Raw genomic sequence first — 22,013 nt, 5'->3', positions numbered from 1 at the left:
TATATGGCTCTCTCAACATCTTCCAGACAATTCTGTGAAGGTAATTGACAAATGTCCGTTCTTTCTGTTTTGAAATAACCTTATAGTATCAAAGATTTGTGATACACATATTTTCTTTCTAAACAAAGAAGACACTTGGGTTTCGATGAAATCGTATTTCACCTTAGTTTTCTAAAATACCTCAAAATGCGTATTTTCTAAAAATTGTGAAATTTTTAGAATTTGAAATTTAGAATTGTGAAATTGTAAAAATTGTGAAATATATTGTGTATATATTCACTGCAGATATTGGTCAGTTTTGAGAATAATGATATTTGTAGCACTGGTTTTTCCCACTTTCCCACACATGTTAATTGCTGGTATTGTAGGCTGACATCTTTACTCATGTTTATACCAAAATCATCCATCCAAATCAAAAGCTGAAGAGCCAAGAAGCTGTTTCTATCATGACAGTTCACTTGACCAAAGTAGTTTTGTGTAGATTTATTAGTACATGATATCTTCTGCTGTAACATTTGCTTCTTCTGTTTTAGTCTTAATTTTAGGGAAACGAATCCCACTAATGGCTATTAGCAGCAAATTTACTGCATGTGCTGTGGCACTTGCCACACAAAGCCAAAAACAGTCTTCAAACCGTTCTTCTAAGATAATGAATTGAAAGACATTTTCCCGAAAATTGGCAATTCTTTCTGTGAGGTGCTGAAGTTTCACAGCAGCCATAAAGCTGGTGACTGCAAGTACTATAAATCCACCTGCAATGAAATGAAAGAAGTATTCACTGTTGTTGTCAAAACAAGACAGACTTTTTGGTTGAGCTTCAGAAGGCTTATTGAATACAACAGTGAGCTGTATACAGAGTAGGAATAGACTTAGGCATGGCTTAAACACCTTCAAAATGCTTAGTCTTTATTGTATGGCCAAACATCACACCAGTGTTTGTAATGACGTCCTTTTATCAGTGATACAGAGCCTAGAGACTGGCATTCATAGCTCCTGTAAAAAGTTGACTAGACACAATAAGCCAAGATGCCACCTGACAGTTGTTTTGATAAATGAGAATTCACTGCTAACTTCATTTTATTCACAAGTATTTAAGTCAAGGAGATATTTAGTAAGGCAAGAGAAGGAACTTGTAACATCTTGTATGAATGTGAAATGAATGGTGAAAAATACCGGTAAATGATTTACCTGCAAGGAGGTTCCAAAGGCATACTCCTGCTGGACCTTTAATAGCCCGGTAAGGAACTTTTATTGCGTTAAGAATGCAGAATCCAAAACTGACCAGAGAAAAGAAAATGGCCACACAGAGGAACATTATAATCATCACGTGCAGGCCTGTATTCAGCTTTTTCACCATGTGTGGGAAAACTGGCAAGAAAAAAAATCATCTATTCAGTGTGTATTTTTTCTTGACAACAGTAAACATCACGCTGTGCTGGTGCTACAAACTTAAATTATACTTAAGACTTTTTTACAGAGGTGATCAATCCAGGTAGTTAACACACATCTTAGTTCACGATGCTTTATATGTCACTACATCAGATAAACCAGGGATATTCTACTACAGGAATAATCCTTTACACAGGGTCTGTGAATAAGGATTCAGACTTAAGTCCTGTTTTATTTATCTAGTTGTGTTACTGTCTTTATCTCTGCTGCTGAATCGTCTGCTGCATTCTTTTCTGTCTCTTTTTCTCCTCTGTTCTCCATCCCAAACTCCCTTTTTCAGGCTTCCCATTCCTGTCCCATGCTCTTAATCTTATCCCTTTGAAGTCTGGTAGTCCCAGTTTCCTTGCTCTGTTTATTTTCTCACGTTAATCTTCTTCTCTCTCTCTGCCTTTCTTTACTGGCTCCAGTGAGATCTACTCTCATTTCATACTTCCTAATCCCACAGGTTTCCACTTTCAGATTCTCTTCTTGGTTTCTCGTCTAGTGTTTATGCCCCCTTTATGCTCTTCTGGGTATCTGGCAGCATTTTAGTTACATCTGTAGGAAGTTTGTAAAGTATTGCAGTCAGGTGGGCTTTAGGTGAAGTGCTCACATGTTTTCCTATAGGCATGAGCTCTTTCTCAGCAGCTTGTCGCTCACCTGTCTCTAAAGAACGGTACCTTTCTTGATTTTGTCTTCACAGCCAGAGTTACTCTGTTGGAGGGCCAAATTGGCCAGCAGCAGGGAAGTGTGGAGCACCTGAGTATTCAGTTTATCCTGCAGCCCTTTAGTAACTTTAGAGTCAGAAGAAATGTGAGTAGGGAATTGTAGGTGTCATGCTGACTGACAGGAAAGAGAGAAGTTGATGGAGAAGAACTCTAAAATACAAGCTGATCAAGAAGAGCCCTTCAGGTAGTGTAGCACTGCACACTCATACATGTTTTGAAGGACTAACTGCCTAACTACTAAAGAGTTACTAAAAAGAAGGTACATTATATTATAAACAAATAAACAGATTGCTTCCTGTGCTGCATAACTGAAAAAAAAATCCAAACAAGCCCCATAAAAAGTAGGCAGCAATAATTGGTAGATGTCACAGTGAATATCAGGCGTACATTTGGTCATCATGACATGACAGAATTCTAGTAGATTATGTAGAAAACTTCATCCTGTACACATTCCGTACAAAAATTCATGATTCGACAGTTCTACATTTTCAGTAGCTCATTCTGGGGTTCTATCGGGTCTGGTATACGTGGGAGCTACAGAAGAGACTCCAACAACAAGAATAAAAGAGGGAAGTAAATGAGAATCAGAAGTATATATGAGAAATGGGAAGCCAGAAACTAGCTTGCTTGCTTAACTGGCTGAAGGGCAGAGCTCAAAGGGTTGTAGTGAATGGGGTTACACCTGCCTGGTGACCAGTGGTGTTTCTCGGGGTTCAATTCTAGGGCCAGTTTCTGTTCAATACATCTATCAATGATCTGGATGCAGGAGTTGAATGCACCATTAACAAATTTGCTGATGATACCAAACTGGGAGGTGCTGTTCACCCTCTTGAGGGACAAGATGCCTTGCAGAGGGATCTAGATGATAGATTGGAGCATTGGGCAATGATTAATGGGATGAAATAAGTCCAAATGCTGGATTCTGCACCTAGGACGGAGTAACACTGGGCACAAGGATAAACTGGGAGAGGAGTGGCTGGAGAGCAGCCCTGCAGAAAGGGATCTGGAGGTGCTGGCTGACAGCAGGCTCAACAGGAGTCAGCAGTGTGCCCTGGCAACCAAGAGGGCAACCCGCATCCTGGGGTGCATCAAACAGTATAAGCAGCCGGTCAAAAGAGGTGATTGTCCCGCTGTATTGAGCGTTGGTGTGGCCTCACCTTGAGCACTGTGTGCAGTTCTGGGCCCCACAATTTAAGAAGGATGTTCAGGTACTCGAATGCATCCAGAGGAGGGCAACAAAGCTGGTGAAAGGGCTGGAAATGTCCTGTGAGGAGCAGCTAAGGACTTTGGATTTGTCTAGTTTGGAGAAAAGGAGGCTGAGGGGTGACCTCGTTGCTCTGTACAGCTTCCTGAGGAGGGGAATTGGAGAGGGAGGTGCTGATCTCTTCTCCCTGCTATCCAGTGATAGGATGCGTGGAAATGGTTCAAAGCTGTGCCAGGGGAAGTTTAGACTGGACTTTAGGAAGCATTTCTTTACTGAGAGGCTGGTCAGACACTGGAATGGGCTTCCTATAGAGGTGGTCGATGCCTGGAGCCTGTCAGTGTTTAAGAGGCATTTGGACAATGCTCTTAACAACATGCTTTAACTTTTGGTCAGCCCTGAATTGGTCAGGCAGTTGGACTAGATGATCGTTGTAGGTCACTTCCAACTGAAATAGTCTATTCTATTCTAAAATAACTGGCAGTGTAACAACAAGGCACATGGAATTTAGCTTTCTTACAAACCAGCAGAGTTTTTAGGGTGGTTGTAAGGATTCTCTTGCCTCTTTTCTGAGGCTTTCAGCCAAGTCCCAAAGGCATGACCTGTGAGCCTGGCTTAGTACACAGAAGTAAGAATCCTCAGGAAGGATATTGCCAGGGAGGCTCCTGACACATTCTAGCTGTGTTTGCTATGCACAGGCAAAATGACTGGCTTCCCCAGCTTGTTCTCAGGGCTTGATGCAGTTGTCAAAACATAAGCATCTTATGCCAATTTAGAGGCCTTAGAACTACCGTAACAACCATGTGGGTCTAACATACATGCCACACTATGCATGGGACTCCTCTCGGAAGCAGCAGCTGGAGGCCAGATGATACACCTTGAGGTGTCTAACATGGCACTGGGCACCTATTATGGCAATTGAATCACACCGTCACTGTCCCAGTTAAAAGAGAGTGTGCCAGCTGCAAGCCTACTCTAGTGAATGTTAACGCAGTGAAAGGCGATGTACTAATAACCATATATTACTGCAATTCGGAATTCCAAAGTGTCAGAGCTACTGCAGTACTGCAGCGTATGAGGTGCTGGCTTTCTGTCTTGCTCTGTGCTGCCTGTGCGGTCTATTCATGCTAACACGTTCCCCAAGAAAAGTCTCCCATGTCTTGCTTCCCAGTAAGTTCAGAATGCTCGGAGATTAAGGGGGACATTCAAAGCAAAAAAAGTCAAATCAGACCCAGAAGCCTCAGAAGTCCTGCTGACCATTGTGCAAAAGTATTTAACAGCTTTGTATACTATCATGATACCATTTTGAAACCAATATTGTGAAAGTACCAAACCCGATAGAGCTATGAAAATATTTAAAAGGGAAAATCTCTGGGACGCTTGTTTACCTAAATGCATGGTTGTGCCCACTGCACTTAATGACCAAATTTTACAGTTCTAACAGGGAGAATTCTTAACTAGCTGCTGTGAGAGCTTTGTTTGTCTAAGGAGTATAGGATTATGTCCTCCAAATACATATCGATGCAGTCTGGAGCGATGGTGGAACATTAGGCCTTCCTCTCCAGTTACACAGTAATTAATCAGAAAGTTTATTAAAGAGTCCAGAAAGTTGTGCAGAGATTTAAAGAGGATTGGCTACTTTTTTCCTCATCCTCTCTGACATGATAGGGTAAAAGAACTGGGACTGTATTTCTGAGAGAGAAAAGAGAAGCAGAGCTGGACAAGCTTTGACCTGATGGCCTGTCTGCCAGCCATTCAAACTCACTAGAGAAAGCATTTTAGCATGACTGCTGTGTCTATGTCATGAAGTTGTAGCTGCAATCAGAGCTTGAGCAAGACTTGATTATTGTAAAAGCGACTAGCCCAAATTCATCACAGCTTAACAATGGCCATGCTGATCTAAGTTGAGTTGCTCTGGTTCTCTCCTCCGTTCCCTCTGAAGTCCCACAGTCATGCCTTCCTTCGAGTTTTTAGAGTGGTGCTTGTGCAGTTGTGTAGTCAGCCATGATCCTATGGGGAATGCATTTTTTTTTTTGTAGGTTAATTTTTTGGCCAGCATAACTTCCTGAACTACCTCACCACAACAACTACCAGAGCCATTGCAAAGGATGGGGCAGAACAGCATTGCTGTGGGCCAGCGAGAGGGTGAGACTGCGGCCGCTTCAACTCATTCTGGTTTAAGTTGCAGTGGATCTGCACACTGAACTAAAAATCTTCAATGCAAAATATCATTTTCACTACAGCACAGGATGTGTGAAGACTGGAAATCATCCAAAGTACAGATCAACATCTGAGTGCTTTCGAGACCTCAAGAAAATCTTTGTAAGTTAAAAGGAATACATTTGTAAGAGTTTCTACATCTTTTAAGAGTTCGGCAATTTTTTCTCTCCAAAGTTACCAGAAAAGAAAGTCAAAATTTTTTCAACACGTTAATAAAGTTAGGAGTATCTGCTATGGCAGACATCTGCATTAGGACAGCTAGAGAAATACAGAAATGTGGCCAGCTAAATAAATCTCTACTTCTTAAAGGAAAAAAAAAGTGAGAGTCCAACAGAGAAGACAAGGGCAGAGGCACAGAGAGACTGCAGAACAACACTTGGCATAGGAAAGAGTCAGTGAAGGAGCAAGTATGATTTACAGGGTCATCTCCAAATGACTTTCACTCCCTTCACAAGACTAAAGGAAACCCTCAATCTAGCCCTAGGGATTTTTTTCCCATCTTGATTCCAGGATTACAGAACGTAATTGGAAGAAAAAAGCTAGCCTGAAATGACAGAGATTTTACATTCACAATCAGATCCCAAACCATAAAGACCACAAGTCAGCCAGAAATATAAATTTAATAATAATCATTTGCATTCTATAAGTTCTGTAAACAAAAAGAACAGAGTGCTTTTAAAGTTGAATGAGACATTAGACTAAAGATTCAGCCAAAACTGTACTTACTTGTGAATTTGGAACGCCGCCCGCCCAACCCACACTGGCGTATTTTGCCACCCCGAAAGAGTCCGTAGTAAATTTCTCCAATGAACTTGACCAGTTCTGGATCTGTGGCATTGACCAAATCAGCTCCTGTTTTGCAAAGGATCTTTCCAGTCATCCACTTTGGGGTCCCCATTGCAACAACAATCAAGATAAAAGACATGAAACTGATTAGAGAAGCCAAGGCAAATAAAGTCTTTTTAAAACAGCCAGGCATCCTAGTGGTTTCAAGGAATCGTCTCCAAGGCCTTTCTGCAGCAGTCAGGCTCGTTTCCCATTTTTTCTCATGCTTCAAAATCCACAAATGAATAGCAGGCATTTCAAAATACATCTCATTGTATTTTGAAGCTCCAGAAAACAATCTGTACGGTTAAAAATTAAGTCCAAAAATATATTTTGCTGCGACAACATCCTGAAATGGTTGCAAGTAGCAGCTTCATTACACTGTAATGCGGTGATGCTTGTTTCTGCAGAAAGTAACCCTGTATCTATTGCCTGGCTAATGTTTCATCAGAGGTTTAATCGTCCTGCTCAAATGACATCAAGTTCCTTACCGTAATAGCATGGAAAGAAAATTAGGAGCAGAATCGTTTTTTAGATTATTAAAAACGTGGGTAAATAGCTGTATGCAAGGGACAAAGCACCAAAACCGCGTAAATTCGCATCAGGATTCTGCTGGCGCCTCAGCCGCCTGGAGCTGCCTTCTCTCGGCGCCTGCTCCCGCCCCGGCGCTCAATGTCTCTGCTGTCGGAGCGGCCCCGGCCGGCCGTACGCCTGGCAGCGCTGCCCTGCCGCCTCCAGCCACACGCTGCTTCAGGATGCCGAGTTATAACGGGACGCACACGGCTCCTTGCAGCCCGGGAGGCCCGGCCGTCCCTGCCGCGCCCGCGGCGGAGCCCGGGCCCTCGGGGACTGAAGCAAGCGGCGTCATTCAAGCCACAGGTGCGATCCAGGAGTACTAAAGAAAACCGGCCGTAATTGCCCGCGCTTCTACGGTTACTGCTACTCAAGACCTGCAGGGACCTTTATAACCACTGATTAATTAATCCTGGCAGTATCCCTGGGGAGCAGGTAACAGCCGGCCGCTGGAGCTCAGGCCGGCTGGGGAGGGGCGCCGTGCGAGCCAGGCAGGTAGGGTGGATGGGTGGGTGCCCGCCCGCTCGACACCGGCACACCGCCGCCGGCTTTCGCCCCGAGCCGGGCCCCGGCGCTGAGGGCCCGGGGGAGCCACGGGTGGGGGATGTCCTGAGGGGAAAGTCTCGCGGCGGCACCACCTCACCAGGCGGGCAGGCTGGGGCTTGGCCGAGGCACCAGGGTTTCTCCTTCTCCCGCTCCGGCACGGCCCCGGGGCAGGCAGCAGCAGGACCTGCCCCCCGCCGCCTACGGCCGGGTGCTGCCGCCCCGAGCCCGCCCCTCTCGGGGGGCAGCCCGCATGCGCAGGCGGGACCAGAGCTCCAGCTAGCGCCAGCGCGGGGCAGGCAGCGAGCATGGCCGCGGCGGGCAGGGTGCTGGTGTACGGGGGCAGAGGGGCCCTGGGGTCCCAGTGCGTGCGGTACTTCAAGTCCAGGAACTGGGTAAGCGCCGGGCCGGGGGGTGGCGAGGCGGGGAGCCCCGCCGCGGGGAGCGCTGCCGCCCGCCGGGATGGCGCTCCCGCGGGGGGAGCCAGGCGCCGGGAGCGCGCCCGAGCCGCGGGGCAGCGTGAGGGGTTTCGGAGAGCGGCCGCTAACGCGCCGTTCCTCTCGCCGCGGCAGTGGGTGGCCAGCATCGACCTGGCGGAGAACGAGGACGCCAGTGCCAACGTGGTGGTGGCGGCGACCGACTCCTTCCCTGAGCAGGCCGAGCAGGTGGGTCAGCGTCGGGGTGCGGGGCGGGCACCCGCGGGGCGGCCGCTGCCCCGGAGGCCTGAGGCGGCCCTCTCCGGCGAGGCTGTGGGAGTGGTGCGCCCAGCCTCTCTCCGTTCGTGCCTTCCTCCCTTCGCCCGCTGCTGCAGTAGCAGCAGTGAGGAAGGCGGCTGTGGGGATGGGTCCGGTTTCAGGCAAGAAGCCGCTGCTGTGGGGTAAGGAGCCCGGCCGGGGGCCGTCCTGCTGCCGTCCTGTGAACCCGAAGATCCTAGCTTCTGCTCGTCGCTTCTTTTTGTTTTGGGTTTTTTTTTTTTTTTTTGTAATTTCCTTTTAATTGCATGCATGAATATGTAGAAAGAGCTTGATCTGGGATTTTGGAGGGTCAGCACGTAAGGCAGTTTTGCATTATTTTTCTCTTGGTGACTTGGAAAGTCGCGGACTCATTCAAAAGAGTATAATGAAGATGGAATAGGACATCTTAAAATGCAACACTTCTTTTTGATGTCTTAACTCTTAAATGTGTGGTGTGTAGGTGGATGGTATACTCAAAGCATGCAAACCCTGAGCTCCAATAGGATCCCTAGAGAATGCACTGGTTTCCACAAAGGTAAATATGGGAGAATCCAAGCTAGCCTAAAAACTGTTTTGCTTTATTCTCAAGAGATAGGATTTATTTTTTTAATTTTAATTTTTGAACCTATTTCTCTTACTGATAAACTGAATCACTAGCCAATATATTTTCTTTATGTCTACACAACTCTTAAGGCTTTTAAAGAGTAATACAGAATGTTTGCAACATATTTTTCAATGCTGAGCCTTTGTGAAAACCAGTGGATTTTTTTCTTTTGTTGAGAGATGGATTGTTTGCTTTCACTTCGGCAGAGAAAATTCATAGCCAACAAATTCATTACTGACTGTGAAGTCTTATATTTGAAAGAGAAGAAGATACTGGATGTCTAAAAGTATACAAACTCAAATTTAGGGGCCAGACTCAAACTGATGGTTGTGGTCTAGATAGAAGCAATGAGAAGGCTAATCTTCAGTTACTCATTTCTTGCACCATCCTCAAAAGTGACACCAGTAGTCCTGGTCAGACCTGGAGTTTCATTTCCCATATTAAACAGCACCATACCCAAAGAAGAACCTATCAAAAAGTAAGTGACAAATAAAAATTTTTGGTAATGATACAGGTAAGGGTCAGATCTTTCAGTCGTGCTCAGATCAGTTATTTCCAGTACGGTCTGTACGCACTGTACGGTCTGAATTTCATCGGTCTGACTTCCATCTATAGTTATCTTTCAATACATTTATTTTGTTTTGAGTTCATAGATCATAAATGTTAATTTTCTGTAGCTGTTTAAATTGCTATGTGTTGTGTTAATCGGTGACATAACTTGAAAAAAGTAACTTCAAGGCAGTCTTGATATTTAGTCCTTTACCTTATCAGGCCAGTGTTTTCAATATGTTTTTGTTCTATGTATTGAAGGTGACGACAGAGGTTGGAAAACTTCTTGGTGAAGAAAAAGTGGATGCAATCTTGTGTGTGGCAGGAGGATGGGCTGGAGGCAGTGCTAAAGCTAAATGTAAGCCTTTGGTACATGCATGCTAGTGAACATGTGAAAGAAGTCTCAGAGGAATCCTTAAAAATCATGGTAATAAAGATATTTGAGATCATCTTCCATCCTGAGTCCAGAAGAGGACATGAGCGTAGAAGTACAAAATAGCTCAGTCACAACGCTTCTTTAGTGCTTCTCTGAATTTTTTTTGTCTGTTAAATTTGCACAGTGCTTAGTATTCTCAGTAATACTTTTTGATGCACCAATTTGCATTGGAAAAATCTTGATGCACTTTATGAAGGAGTTCAGCATTATTATCTATGAACTAACTTTTGCCGAGGTGTCAGGCAAGTTACATACAACAGTGGTTGGGTAGAAACATTGATGTTGTTTTCTAATTCATCGCTTTAATCATAAAACTGCAGTTGCCTCCTGCAGTTCTCTCAGCTATTACTGTCCAGTACAGTATTGGAAGGAGCTGTCTAGTGACCTGAGATCATGCTACAGAAAAAAGCCTTCAGTTTAAAAAAAGCTTTTAAACGTGATAATCAGAATGAAATTTTATACTTTACCCACTAGTGTAGAGATATAAGAAAAAAAAAAACGTTGTTTTCTGTCTGGAGTAAATCTGGTAAAACGTGTCCTTTTCTTCCCCCCTTCCAGTACGGACATTACAGGCAAAGATTTCTTTTTTAAGGAGAGACAATATGGAAAGGCATACACTCTTACACCATAGGTGCATTATGTTAGATTGTTACTAGTGTGCACTGTATTTTAAATGAAGTAATTTATCATAACGATAACTTACAGTGATTTATTGGTAGGGTAGCAGGATATCTTGGGGTGGGTGGTTGGCTTACGTCACAGAGTTACTTATGCTTATTCCCATATTGTGTTATGGAAACGGTTCTTTCTGAATACTAAAATCTTTGACGTGGCCAGTTACTGTTTTTCTTCTTTTCCCATGCAGATATTGATAATAAAAAACAATGATGAGAGTTCAGATTTTCCTTTCATTTGAAGTTATTGGTGTACCTCTCCTGGTAGGCTGCCTTACCAGAGGTTGCACTCCAGTATGTAGGGGCACTGGAATGCACACTTAGCACAGTGCAGATGCATACATCTTCGATATTCCATACCAGCATACTACTGTCAGACAATCGGATTGTTTCTTCGTTTACGAAGTAATCTGGTGATAAGAAATATTTTTTGTTCAACTCCTTTATCTCTTGGAGTCTTCTATCTCCATACTAATGGAGCGTAGCTCTTTTGCAGCCAGTGAGGAAGTTGTGGAAAGAGACAGATCATGCTACTACAAGGTGAGATGAGGCTAACGTGAGATCCTTGACATAGATTGATGCAACCCCTACAGGAGTTTCAAGAACTTGCAAATCTTTGAACCATTAATGGAAAGCTAATGGAACTATCTTGTGTGTGTTTATTTTTTTTATTTCTGGTAGTGAGAAAGCAGATGATTGCTTAGAATATATGCTATAGAGCTGGGACTCAGACCCCAAAGAGAAGGGAGATACAAAAGACATAAATTGATATTTTACCCAAAGTGGAAGTACAAAGTGGTAGAAAGCATGTTTTCGTAGTGCTGTTGCACTCTGTGCGACAGTAAGGAAATTAGAGTTAGAAGTTTTCTATCTTTTAGTTAATTTCACTAATTCTTTTCCTAATCAGCTTTATACAAAAACTGTGATCTGATGTGGAAGCAGAGCATTTGGACATCCACTATTTCCAGCCACCTAGCCACAAAACATCTGAAAGAAGGCGGCCTCTTGACTTTGACAGGAGCTCAAGCTGCTTTATCTGGAACTCCAGGTAAAATGCAATGCATGATAACTGCTGGGTCATCAACAGTTACAGCTATCTGTTAGTCTGAGCATTCTTGTTTCTGAAGCAACAATTTCAGTCCGCGTTTTCTTGGCATCTAGTACAAATGGAAAATTGCTGCTGAAACACTTAAGGAAAGAATAATTTTACAGGTAGCAATACTGAATCTCTTGAAGCTGGAGTGCAAACAGATAGAATCAGTATTTAAGTAATATTTGACATGCATTGGTGAAATGTACTTGGCTAATATATGATACGGTAAAAAAAAACGTTTGGAAAATAATGGAGAATAGAAGCACACAGCAAGCTGTAATTACAATGCTTAAATAAAGTTAAATCTATTCGTGTTCTGAAAGGCAGAGTCCTTAATTGCCCAGTTTTTCCATTGGTGATGACTCAGCTGAATCTGTTAAATGTGCTTGTCCTGTTCATGTTCTGATTCCAGTTTACCTTTGCTTCAGACATAGATAAGCTTGTTGGCCTTCGGCTTTGCCCTCCACTAGCTATTTAATACTAACTTTATTGAGTTTTTTCATCTTGCTCCTCGCCACGTTGGTCCGCATGGAGGAAGAAATCTGGGAGCAATTTAAAATTTAAAAGAAAAAAAAAAAGGCACCGACACACAAGCCCACAGGCAGGGAGAGGAAAGTTTGAGACAAATACTCTTATTTCCCAATCTTCTATTAGTGTGACTTCAACAATATTTTGATGAGACATAGATGCTAAAATTTTAAAACATATTATAAAATTTGAGTATTCCTGAAAGCTGTGTCTAAAACTGTTGAGGGAAAATACGCTGTATTTTCTAGTTAATGATTTATCTTCTATGATTACAGCTGCATCTGGCATAGTCTAAAGATAAAGGGCTTATTTTATGAGAATAAGCAAATGAATAATTTGCTGTGTACTACTGACTGACCGTACACAAATGAAAAAATGTGAACTCTGGCAAACTTTCATGTTGTTTTTTGTTTGGGTGGTTTTGGGAGGTAGGGACCACAACACAGGAATCAAAGTGATTTGCTTTCGTGTTTTGAACTAGCTGGTTTCAACGAGTCTGGGTTTTTCTGAAAAACACAGCAGTGCTTTGGGCAAACACATGCAACTTATTAACATCAGGAAGAATTGGGAAAGAATTGTTACTCAACTTTTGCAAATATGACTTGTTAGGCTTGTTACTACCAGCCCTTATGGAAGGAACCATCTTTTTTTTGTTTGCTGTTAGTGTGATTTTTTCTTTTCCTATGTGAAAATGTTGGCTCACATAATGCAAATCAAAGAATACTGAGAATTATATAAACAGTTACAGAAGCAGTCTGACAGTGATGGCTAAGAAATGTAGAAGCATGAAAAGGTTTAAGAAGACTTGGAATGTTGGGTTTAGACCGAGACAAGAGGGGAATAGGATAGAGATGCAAATATTTTTATTGTAACAATAAAATAAGTTAGCTACTGCTGCCCATGATTCCTTCTAATAAAAATAGATTTTATACAATATGTCTAATCAAATATAACGGAAACACTTCTCCAATGCAAAATTAGCTTTGTAACTTTGATACAAAATACTTCATTGGGAACATTGGAAAGGGGTTGTGTAGTTATATAGATGGGTAGAAAGGCATCTAGTTGTAGTAGACAAAATACATCTATTTTTTCTTACATGCTTAATCTGTGTCTAGACTGCTTGGCAGATACGTACCATGAGACAGCTCAGACCTATGGCACCCTGATTGTCCAGATCTTGTGCCTGACCAGTGTGCCTCATGCTTTCACTCCTGTTGCTCTTACACTGTTAAATACTGTCTGCCTAGAAGGCAACAGTGTTGAGGAAGAAGGTTTTTTTACCTGCCGGTTATCTAGTAATTTTCTACCGTGAGGGGTTTTCTTATAGTTTTCTCCAAAGGGCCCATCAGACTTGGGATGCTGACCAAGTGCATTACAGTTCTGGAGAGAAGTGAGCTGTATCTGTTTGGGTCCAAACCTGCAAGTACCTTAGTCATATTAAAATTAATGGATGATTGCGTTGTTAATGTCTATGAGCATCTTCACACTTACTCTGTTAGATTTGTAAGGTTAGCCCTGTAGGTCCCATCCTTCAGGGTACATTTGGGTACATAAACTAAATCTACTTAACTCTGTAAGCTGCATATTTCTGTAGTGCTGAGTAAACTGCATTCTGTAATAGTTCCTGGATGTCTAGTAAGACCTTTTTCCTTTTTTCTTTTAATATGTATGTTTTGATATGTTTTAAAAGTCTGATTCTGTTCTGGCTATGGTAAGTGGTCTTAAACTTATTATTCATCAAACAATCTGAGTTTCTATTATACTACTGATGATACTGAGAGCTGTTTTGATTGTGCTCTAATGCCTGTTTTCAATTGTTAGGGATGATTGGCTATGGCATGGCCAAAGGAGCAGTGCATCAGCTTTGTCAGAGTTTAGCTGGTGCCAGTAGTGGCTTGCCATCTGGTTCTGCTGCTGTTGCCATTTTACCGTAAGTGGTTGCATAGTTGCCTCTGCCTGCGTTGTTTTATTTAATTACTGCTGTAACCTAGAGTCACATAGATGTGCTTGCGATGTTTTGTTCACAGTACACAAACAGCTTCTCAGACCTACTTACGGTTTCACAGAGAAAGGAGGCATCTTGAATGTATGAACAAAATGATAGACAAGTCACCCTAAAAATAATTAAATTCTTTTCCTTTCCTTTGCAAAAGAGTAGTGGATGTTAGGATTAAAACTTGATTAACTTTTAACCAGTTTAACTGTAGCCATGCATTAATGTGTGATTTCCCTCCCCCTCCCCGTATAGACAGAACTTTGAAAATGAGATGAGCTATTCAGCACCAATTTAGACTTAGCTGTGTGATAATAATAAAGCAAATAATTACTTGACAAGTTTTGATTTGGTTAAAGATGCTTCTTCATAAGATGCTGCATATCTATGCTTGATCAGTAAAATTAGGTCACTTTGAGGATCTGTGAAAAGAAAATGTTTAGCTTGTATTTGCTGTCACAGTTTTTGATGAGGAAAGCTAGCAAAAAGTGGATGGCCTAGTAGATCTTCCTTATGTCTAAATTTATCAATTCTGCTGCAAAAATTAAAAGTATTTTTCTTGCCAGGTCCATATCTAGTTCAGGACCTAAAACTTAAGACTAAAGAGTTCTGTATAGGGATTTGGAACACTACCTGAATTCTACCTGCTTTGTTTTCCTCATATACACAGTCTTATGCGCACTTCTTCAGGTCAGAGAGTGACGGCATTAAAAGTGTTTGGATAATTGACACCACCTTCTACAGAGCTTTACAGACAGGCAGACACCAAGATCACTGGGCTTTTGGGCATTCCGCAGTTGCATAGTTCTCATGCAAAACTCTGTTCTTGAGTGAATTTTTGAGAGAGTAATTATACCTTGGATTATCAACAGCATCTCAGTGAGGGAGTTGTGAAAAGTTCACCCCTTAATATCATTGTATGTAGCGTAAATATGTATCATCAAAGTCAAAACTTCCTATGCTTGTGCACTTAATATCTGCATTTGCAGCTGGCGTGAGGCTATTTGAAAGCATGGGTGTAGTGCGTATGTGCTGTGCAGTATATGTGAACAAGTGTATTACTGCCGTTCCCTGTCTGCATGAGAGAGACTGGAAGGGAGCTGTGGGCTAAGTGATTGCCGTAATGGGCTGGATGTCACCAGCGAGCCAGGAAGGTGAGGAGTTACAGGTTGGAGTCTTTGATGTACATTGAAACTGATGGCTATATGCTGTTAACACATGTAGAGGATGCAAGGGAAATCCGTACCACGCGGTATAAAAGTCAAGCATATGTTACAGCAATGAACATTGCTGTAATACAGCAGGTGGCGCTCATCAGAAGCACGATGTATAAATAAAAGGATTATCTTCTTTAATCACAGGGTTACCTTAGATACACCAGCAAACAGGAAGTCCATGCCTGATGCAGATTTCAGCTCCTGGACACCCTTAGAATTCATTGCTGAGTGAGTATCTGTGTGATAACTAAGCAATTCCTCACTGTCCCTCTTGCTGCTGCATCTTATTGCGTGTTCTTTCTAAATAGCTGACTCAGATTTGGGTGTTTTTTTCCTCCGTCATCCCCTCATTGTGCATGTTTCTAAATCACGTCGGGTTTAGTGCACCGGCTTCTTAACTGGAGAAAATTAGCCCAACTCCGTCAACTTCAGCATCTCTACGCCAGTTTTTCTGACAAGAGAGATAGCTTTAAGCAGTTGGAAGCCAGAGAATCTCATAAAGCCTGTAGACAAATTAAATTGCAGACAGCAGATCAGGAGACAGTAGTCTGGCTTAAAGGTAAACTACAAATAGGCATGTAAACTTTGGTGGGAGTTTTTTTCTTTTAAACACTCTTTACTGCCCAGTCTATGGTGTGTTAGTTCACTTTTCTCAGCTGGCAAAATTCCTGCTCCTGTTTAGAAAAATCTAGTCAAGATTTTTTTTGTTTTCCATCACCCACAAAGGCTTGTCCTGAATGATGTTGCAAAATGCTGGAACTTCTACGGTAGCTTATGTAACAGCAGGCTGAGATGACGGGGCTTTCTGTTTCCCATTCCTCTCGGTTAGAGAAGGTGCAGCGTAAGTACTGCTTTCTGCGGTGTGATGGGGAGTAGCACAGATTCTGCTGAGGGTGAGCTGTCAAAAGGAAGAAAATAAGGACACAATGGTCTTGCCTCTTTGAGGAAAAACAAAGATGAATCTATGTTCATACATTGTAAAGGGCTTTACTCTTACAGATTTTTAAAGTCTTTTGAACTGACACTGAAACTGCGTTTATCTATTGCTAATTGTTCAGAGAGTAGTTTAGTTCTGATTTCATTAGATTTCCTTTTTTTGTGATTTTTTTTTTTTTAAGTTGGACGTCAGAGTGGGAAATAGTTTTTGTTGCAAGAAGCCTATGCAGCTGTTTGATGTGGCTCTTTTAAAAGGGCCCCATCAATTGAATTTAGTTGGCCTAAAAATGTTCAAAAAAAAAATCTTTAATTTATTGTGCTCCAGAGGCTGCTTAGCCAGATGTTACGGTTTTACAAATTCATTTTTTAATTTTAACTTTTAAGTATTTTTTCCTTATGGGAGAATTAGGTTGATTGGTTTGCTTTGTTTCTTGGGTTCTAATTCTCTAAATTTTAAATCCAGCTTTGAAAATTGAAACTCTCACTGGCTGTGGAAGAAAAACATCCGGTGTTGTTAAGTGTGGTAACATCTGCATCTTGGGAAGGAGGCAGGAAATCTTTTCCTATACAGCACTTGAATTTTGTGCCTAGAAGCCGCTGTGTCATGGCAGTTGCTGTGTGTGCAATATTGGAAGGGTTGATGGACCTGAAAAATATACTGCACTTTTAGTATTATATTTTGAGTAAGGAGTTGTATTACATTTTGGTGAGGAGTGTTCTGGTGTGCTAGCTAGAATGAGTGTGTCTTACTCGGCGCTGTTGTGGATGTCTTAAGGCTTTCTGTGCTTCTGCCGAGACCACTTTCGCAGTTAAATATCTAAGTGTTATAATGACCTGTTGGCAGAGTAATGGCTTTAGCAACTCTATTTTAGCCATAAATCCATGTTTCTGATATATGTTATAAAAGCAACCTAGGTAGATTCTCCTTCCCCTTTTCAAATTTTTTTTTAGCTTTGAAAAAAACTTGCCACTTTGGCTTGCCAGTTTGACATTTTAAGCTCCTGGTCTTTTCCGTTGAAATGTTCTGAAAATCCTGTGTGCGCGCTGTAACGCCCTATGGATTTCTGTGGGCCTCTCTCCAGCTCTGAGGCCCAGCGATCGCATCACTAGTTTAAAATATACATAGAAATTGCTAGAGAGGGCAATAGGAAAAGAAGGAAAAGTAGTAGGCTTTATTTTATGCTTCCTGTCAATATACCTGATAATAGTATTTTCTTCCTCCTCCTCACCCTGTTTTATCCATTTATTTTAAAACAGAACCTTTTTTGACTGGATAACAGGAAAGAATCGACCAAACTCGGGGAGTCTTATCCAGGTGGTAACTACAGGAGGGAAGACTGAACTAGTTGCAGCACATCTTTGATGTCAGTCACTTAAGACGGTGGAACTTCGGCAAAGCAGAAGGTCTGGAAAATCTGTCTGCCAGTATGATTTGGATGGTCTTCTGTATCCAGTGATTGTAGTTATGTCATTAATGGAACCAGATTTCAAGTAATATTTCTGTGCTGTCAGTTGTGAGCTATCAGCATTTGTTTACCAACAAGTATCAAGTATTTGTCTCTAAATGAAAGTTTCAGGCTTTAAAGTCTGTAGATATCCTAATTCTGAGCATTGTATGTCGACTTACCTGTTTTCTCTGAAATGGGGATTATGCTTAATTATGTCATGTAATCATATATATAATGGTTGGATTTTTTTCTCAGTGAGTGCTTCTGGCGACTTACTGTGAATCTTTCAGTAGTCTGTCTGTCTGAGAATGTAACCCCACCCTGCATATTATGTTGGCTGTAATTATAGGAAGCGTTACAGTCATATATAATGTCCTAGTCTTGTAACATTTTTCTTGTGAATGTTCCACTTGAGCTAATGGAACTGTATAGAAATTACTCACTTGAGAAGGAATTCCTAATTTGCCTTACAGTTTATAAGCTGCTATCAGGCCTACAGTTGTAGGATAAAACAGTCGTTCTGCCAAATGATTAGTATGTCTTTGTGTTAGCCATGGTGATTCTTTGCTTTTTGAAAAAGCGGAGTGCTGTAAGGAAGTATGAGAAAAAGCACACACGCTCTTCTATTCGAATATGGAACTTTTTGTGCTGAATAAATGTAATTGTTTTATGTACTGGGCTGTCTCCATCACTGTAATCTAAGTATTTGGATAACATTTTAATCAATTTAACTGAACCTGCAGTTCAGTTATGGCAAAGGACTTCATTTTTTACTTATTTCCTTCTGATCATGGTGTGTAAAATACATTTCTGTGGTAGAGGTGCAGAAGAGCTACCGGCCATGCCTAGAGGTAGACCTTCAGCTGGAACAAATGGTTTCTTCGATCCAGCTACATTATGTGGAAATCCAGTTTGCAGAGTGAAAGTATTGCCTATTCTGAGCATAGGCTTACATGGAGTCAGTACTGTCAGGTTTTTGGAACATCTTGAAAACAATGGAACATGTGAAGTTCTATGTGCATTCTCTCTATGCACTTTTAATTGACTTCAGGGGTTTGTTGGGGAAGGATTTACCGCCATGGGTCAGGAAACCTTTCCCCTCTTCCCGCTAGGAAAAGCTCACGAGTGCCCATGTCACTTTTAACGTGGTCAGATGGCTGCGTGATTGCCTTTTTTTGTATGACTGTCCCTTTTGTTTTGTTTTGCTGGATGCAAAGGGGTAGAGGGGTATTCTTATGTCCTGTCAAACCTGTCAGGAACTGTCAATTCATGAAGCTGCTTTCGATTTTAAATGGAAGACTTGCAGCCATACTGTTTGCGCAGCAATTTCTACAGGCTGAGAGCACAGACAAAGACTGCAAGGCACTGATAAGGAATGAAACACTAAGGTGTTACTTGGTTGTTCTGGAAAAGGGAAGAGCTATCGTACTACGAGCTGACATGATTTGAAGGCTTCCCTTTGCCAAGCTAGCCGGATTTCCAAGTTGCTTTCAAGTCACTGTGTTGTGTCGTTTTGCAAGCATCTATTGAATTGTGTCCTGGAAGCTCCCTGAAGAGCAGATCAAACTCTTGAATGGTGAAGGGAGCACAGCTGGGATTCCAGATACGCATTTCTACAGCTGTATAAGAGCAGAGGGCCAAGGACCTAGCAGGCTGTATGGCTCATGGATATTTTTACAGAAGACAACACAGCAAACGGGACTAAGATGAACAGAGAATCTTTTATTTGCTAAGGGCTACAGGGGCTTTTCTGTCATCTTTTATAGATTATGTGCACATACCTGGACCTTAATGTTATTATTAATGACCTGGTGAAAAGGCAAATGGCTGGTCATTGGTCATGTGGAATTAAGTTGAAGGTCATGACTAACCAACCCTGAGATAATACAGGAGGAAAGAGGGAAACCAGGTTTAAATTTTGGTAGAGAACAAAAGGTCAGAAGAAGACAATGAGGTGCGATCCATGCATTTCAGAAGCTAGACTGATTCCTCCTTCTTCGCTAGAAAGACTTTATGGTCCTGGTAGGGAAACCTGAGGAAAATCTGTGGTTCTGACCTAGATGCTTCAGGTATGCTCTGCCAGCGTCGGCTGCAGATAGGGCCTCGAAAACAGGGGAGGTGTCTACGCTATGCGAAGGAGAGGGTCACTAAGCTTGTGGAGACCTAACTTGTCTAGTTGTCTCCCTCCATGTCATGTTGCATGAACGCACCAGCGCAGGTCTAGAAGCAGAACAGCTGTGTTAGGACAGTGTTGAACATGAAGCAGTGCCACCAGTCACTCTGTGCTGCTGTACGTGTGCTGGTTCAACGCCTCACAGGGGTCTGCTGTGCATATCCTGACTGCTGCTCTCACCCAGCCAATTAAATGAAAGGCTGTGGTTACTGTAAGACAGAGTAGTTGTATAAACGCATGAGATGGAAGAAATCCATGTTGAATGGAGTGTGAACGTAGTAACAGGAACATTGTCTTCAACTGAGCTTTCCTTCTTCCACTCTTGCTTGAAGGGGGAAGAATGGTAGAAAACATGAGCAATTTCTCTGTTCCATAAAAGGTGTCTACCCCAGCATCCTCATTCAACTTGTACTGGTGCCTACTGGATAAGAAGCGGTAATATAGCTATTGGAAAAAATACATTGACTGTAGCAATGTAAGAGTGGTGAAGTATGCTGACTGTGAAACAGTGAATAGTGTTAAAATATAATTGTGAATGGAAGACTGTTGACTGGATTATTAACTTTTATCAGTTGCAGGTATGAGTGGAAAGATATGAAAATGGCATTATTGAAGCTTGAGAGTGAGAATGAAGGTGTTGGCAAGTGTTACCAAGTTTGGTGCTAGAGGTGAGAGATTTAACCTGGGGAGTTTGATGGAAAAGAGGCTTTATGTGACCAGTTTCATCCTGTGTCTCTACAAACTTTATTCCAGTTAAGTAATTGTCTAGGGAGAAAAGCCACCCTGACACTGCAAACGTCTGGGTTGCCTGGCTCCTTCAGCAGGAGTAAGAAGTTTATCTTCCTTTAAGAAATGCAATACTTACTCATTTCTTATATATATAAAGCAGCTGAATTTACCATTTTTTTATTTAGGACTATACAACTGGTGTCATATTTAAAAATTCACATGCATAGATCCAATTTAGTAAGGCACTTGTCTATACAACCTTCTTTTGAAGATGCATACTGCTGTTCACTAGAGAAAGAAATCAGTGAGGTCTGGGGAGAAATAAAACAAATCGTGCCACGCAGATCAGTCCTGCTCTTACGCTCTAACCCATTTGTGCTTAGCGTTCTGTTTTTTACAGAAGTAGCAATCTACCCCTTGTTCTTAGAAAAGGGATGTTTCCAGACCTGAGCCAATGTGTCTTTGAGAAGATGATGCAATTACATGGTACATCCATACACGCATAGGTACAACTACCCCAAACGGGGGGGGTGTTACACATAGCATCAGATACAAATGTGCAGAGACAAAATATGTCTTTGCCAGAATGCCATGGCAGCAGGGACAGCTTTGGTTTATATGAATGTTTTTTTCTCCTACAGATTTAGAAAAAGTAGATTTTAATAAAGCACAAGTAAGTATAAAAGAGACTTCTACAGAAGAGTATCAGTGGTATCATTACAAATCCAAAGACCTCCAAATACTGGGCAAGAAGCTGTTTTCGACATCTCAGGCTGTGGTGGGTTGACCGGCTGGACGCCAGGTGCCCACCAAAGCCGTGCTGTCACTCCCCTCCTCAGCTGGACAGGGGAGAGAAAATAAAACGAAAGGCTCGTGGGTTGAGATAAAGACAGGGGGAGATCACTCAGCAGTTACCGTCACAGGCAAAACAGATTCGATTTGGGGAAATTAGTTTAATTTATTAGCAATCAAATCAGAGTAGGATAATGAGAAATAAAACCAAGTCTTAAAAACACCTTCCCCCCACCCCTCCCTTCTTCCCGGGCTCAACTTTACTCCCGATTCTCTACCTTCTCCGCCCGAGCGGTGCAGGGGGATGGGGAATGGGGGTTGTGGTTAGTTCATCACACATTGTTTCTGCCGCTCCTTCCTCCTCACTCTCTTCCCCTGCTCCAGCGTGGGGTCCCTCCCACGGGAGACAGTCCTCCATGAACTTTTCCAACGTGAGTTCTTCCCACGGGCTGCAGTTCTCCACAAACTGCTCCAGCGTGGGTCCCTTCCACGGGGTGCAGTCCTTCAGGAACAGACTGCTCCAGAGTGGGTCCCCCACGGGGTCACAAGTCCTGCCAGCAAACCTGCTCCTGCGTGGGCTCCTCTC

The 22,013-nt window shown here is 42.3% G+C and overlaps 2 protein-coding genes across 2 annotated transcripts; one reads left to right on the top strand and one right to left on the bottom strand.

Annotated features, from left to right (window-relative positions):
- Nucleotides 1-486: 486 nt before the first annotated feature.
- CLRN2 (clarin 2) lies at nt 487-6,556 on the bottom strand. Its single transcript, XM_075148826.1, has 3 exons — nt 6,304-6,556; nt 1,189-1,368; nt 487-752 (listed from the first exon to the last, which is right to left on the bottom strand). Exons 1-3 carry the CDS (start codon nt 6,554-6,556, stop codon nt 487-489), a joined length of 699 nt encoding a protein of 232 aa, XP_075004927.1.
- Nucleotides 6,557-7,777: 1,221 nt separating this feature from the next.
- Nucleotides 7,778-18,407, top strand: QDPR (quinoid dihydropteridine reductase). Its single transcript, XM_075148825.1, has 7 exons — nt 7,778-7,913; nt 8,091-8,183; nt 9,667-9,763; nt 11,423-11,563; nt 13,961-14,069; nt 15,494-15,577; nt 17,543-18,407. Exons 1-7 carry the CDS (start codon nt 7,827-7,829, stop codon nt 17,646-17,648), a joined length of 717 nt encoding a protein of 238 aa, XP_075004926.1. The 5' UTR covers nt 7,778-7,826; the 3' UTR covers nt 17,649-18,407.
- Nucleotides 18,408-22,013: the final 3,606 nt, after the last annotated feature.

This window comes from Calonectris borealis, chromosome 4 (genome assembly GCF_964195595.1).
Source record: "Calonectris borealis chromosome 4, bCalBor7.hap1.2, whole genome shotgun sequence".
NCBI lineage: Eukaryota > Metazoa > Chordata > Aves > Procellariiformes > Procellariidae > Calonectris > Calonectris borealis.
The sequence above is the reverse complement of the archived record's forward strand: the minus strand, read 5'-3'. Positions and strand labels throughout refer to the sequence as shown.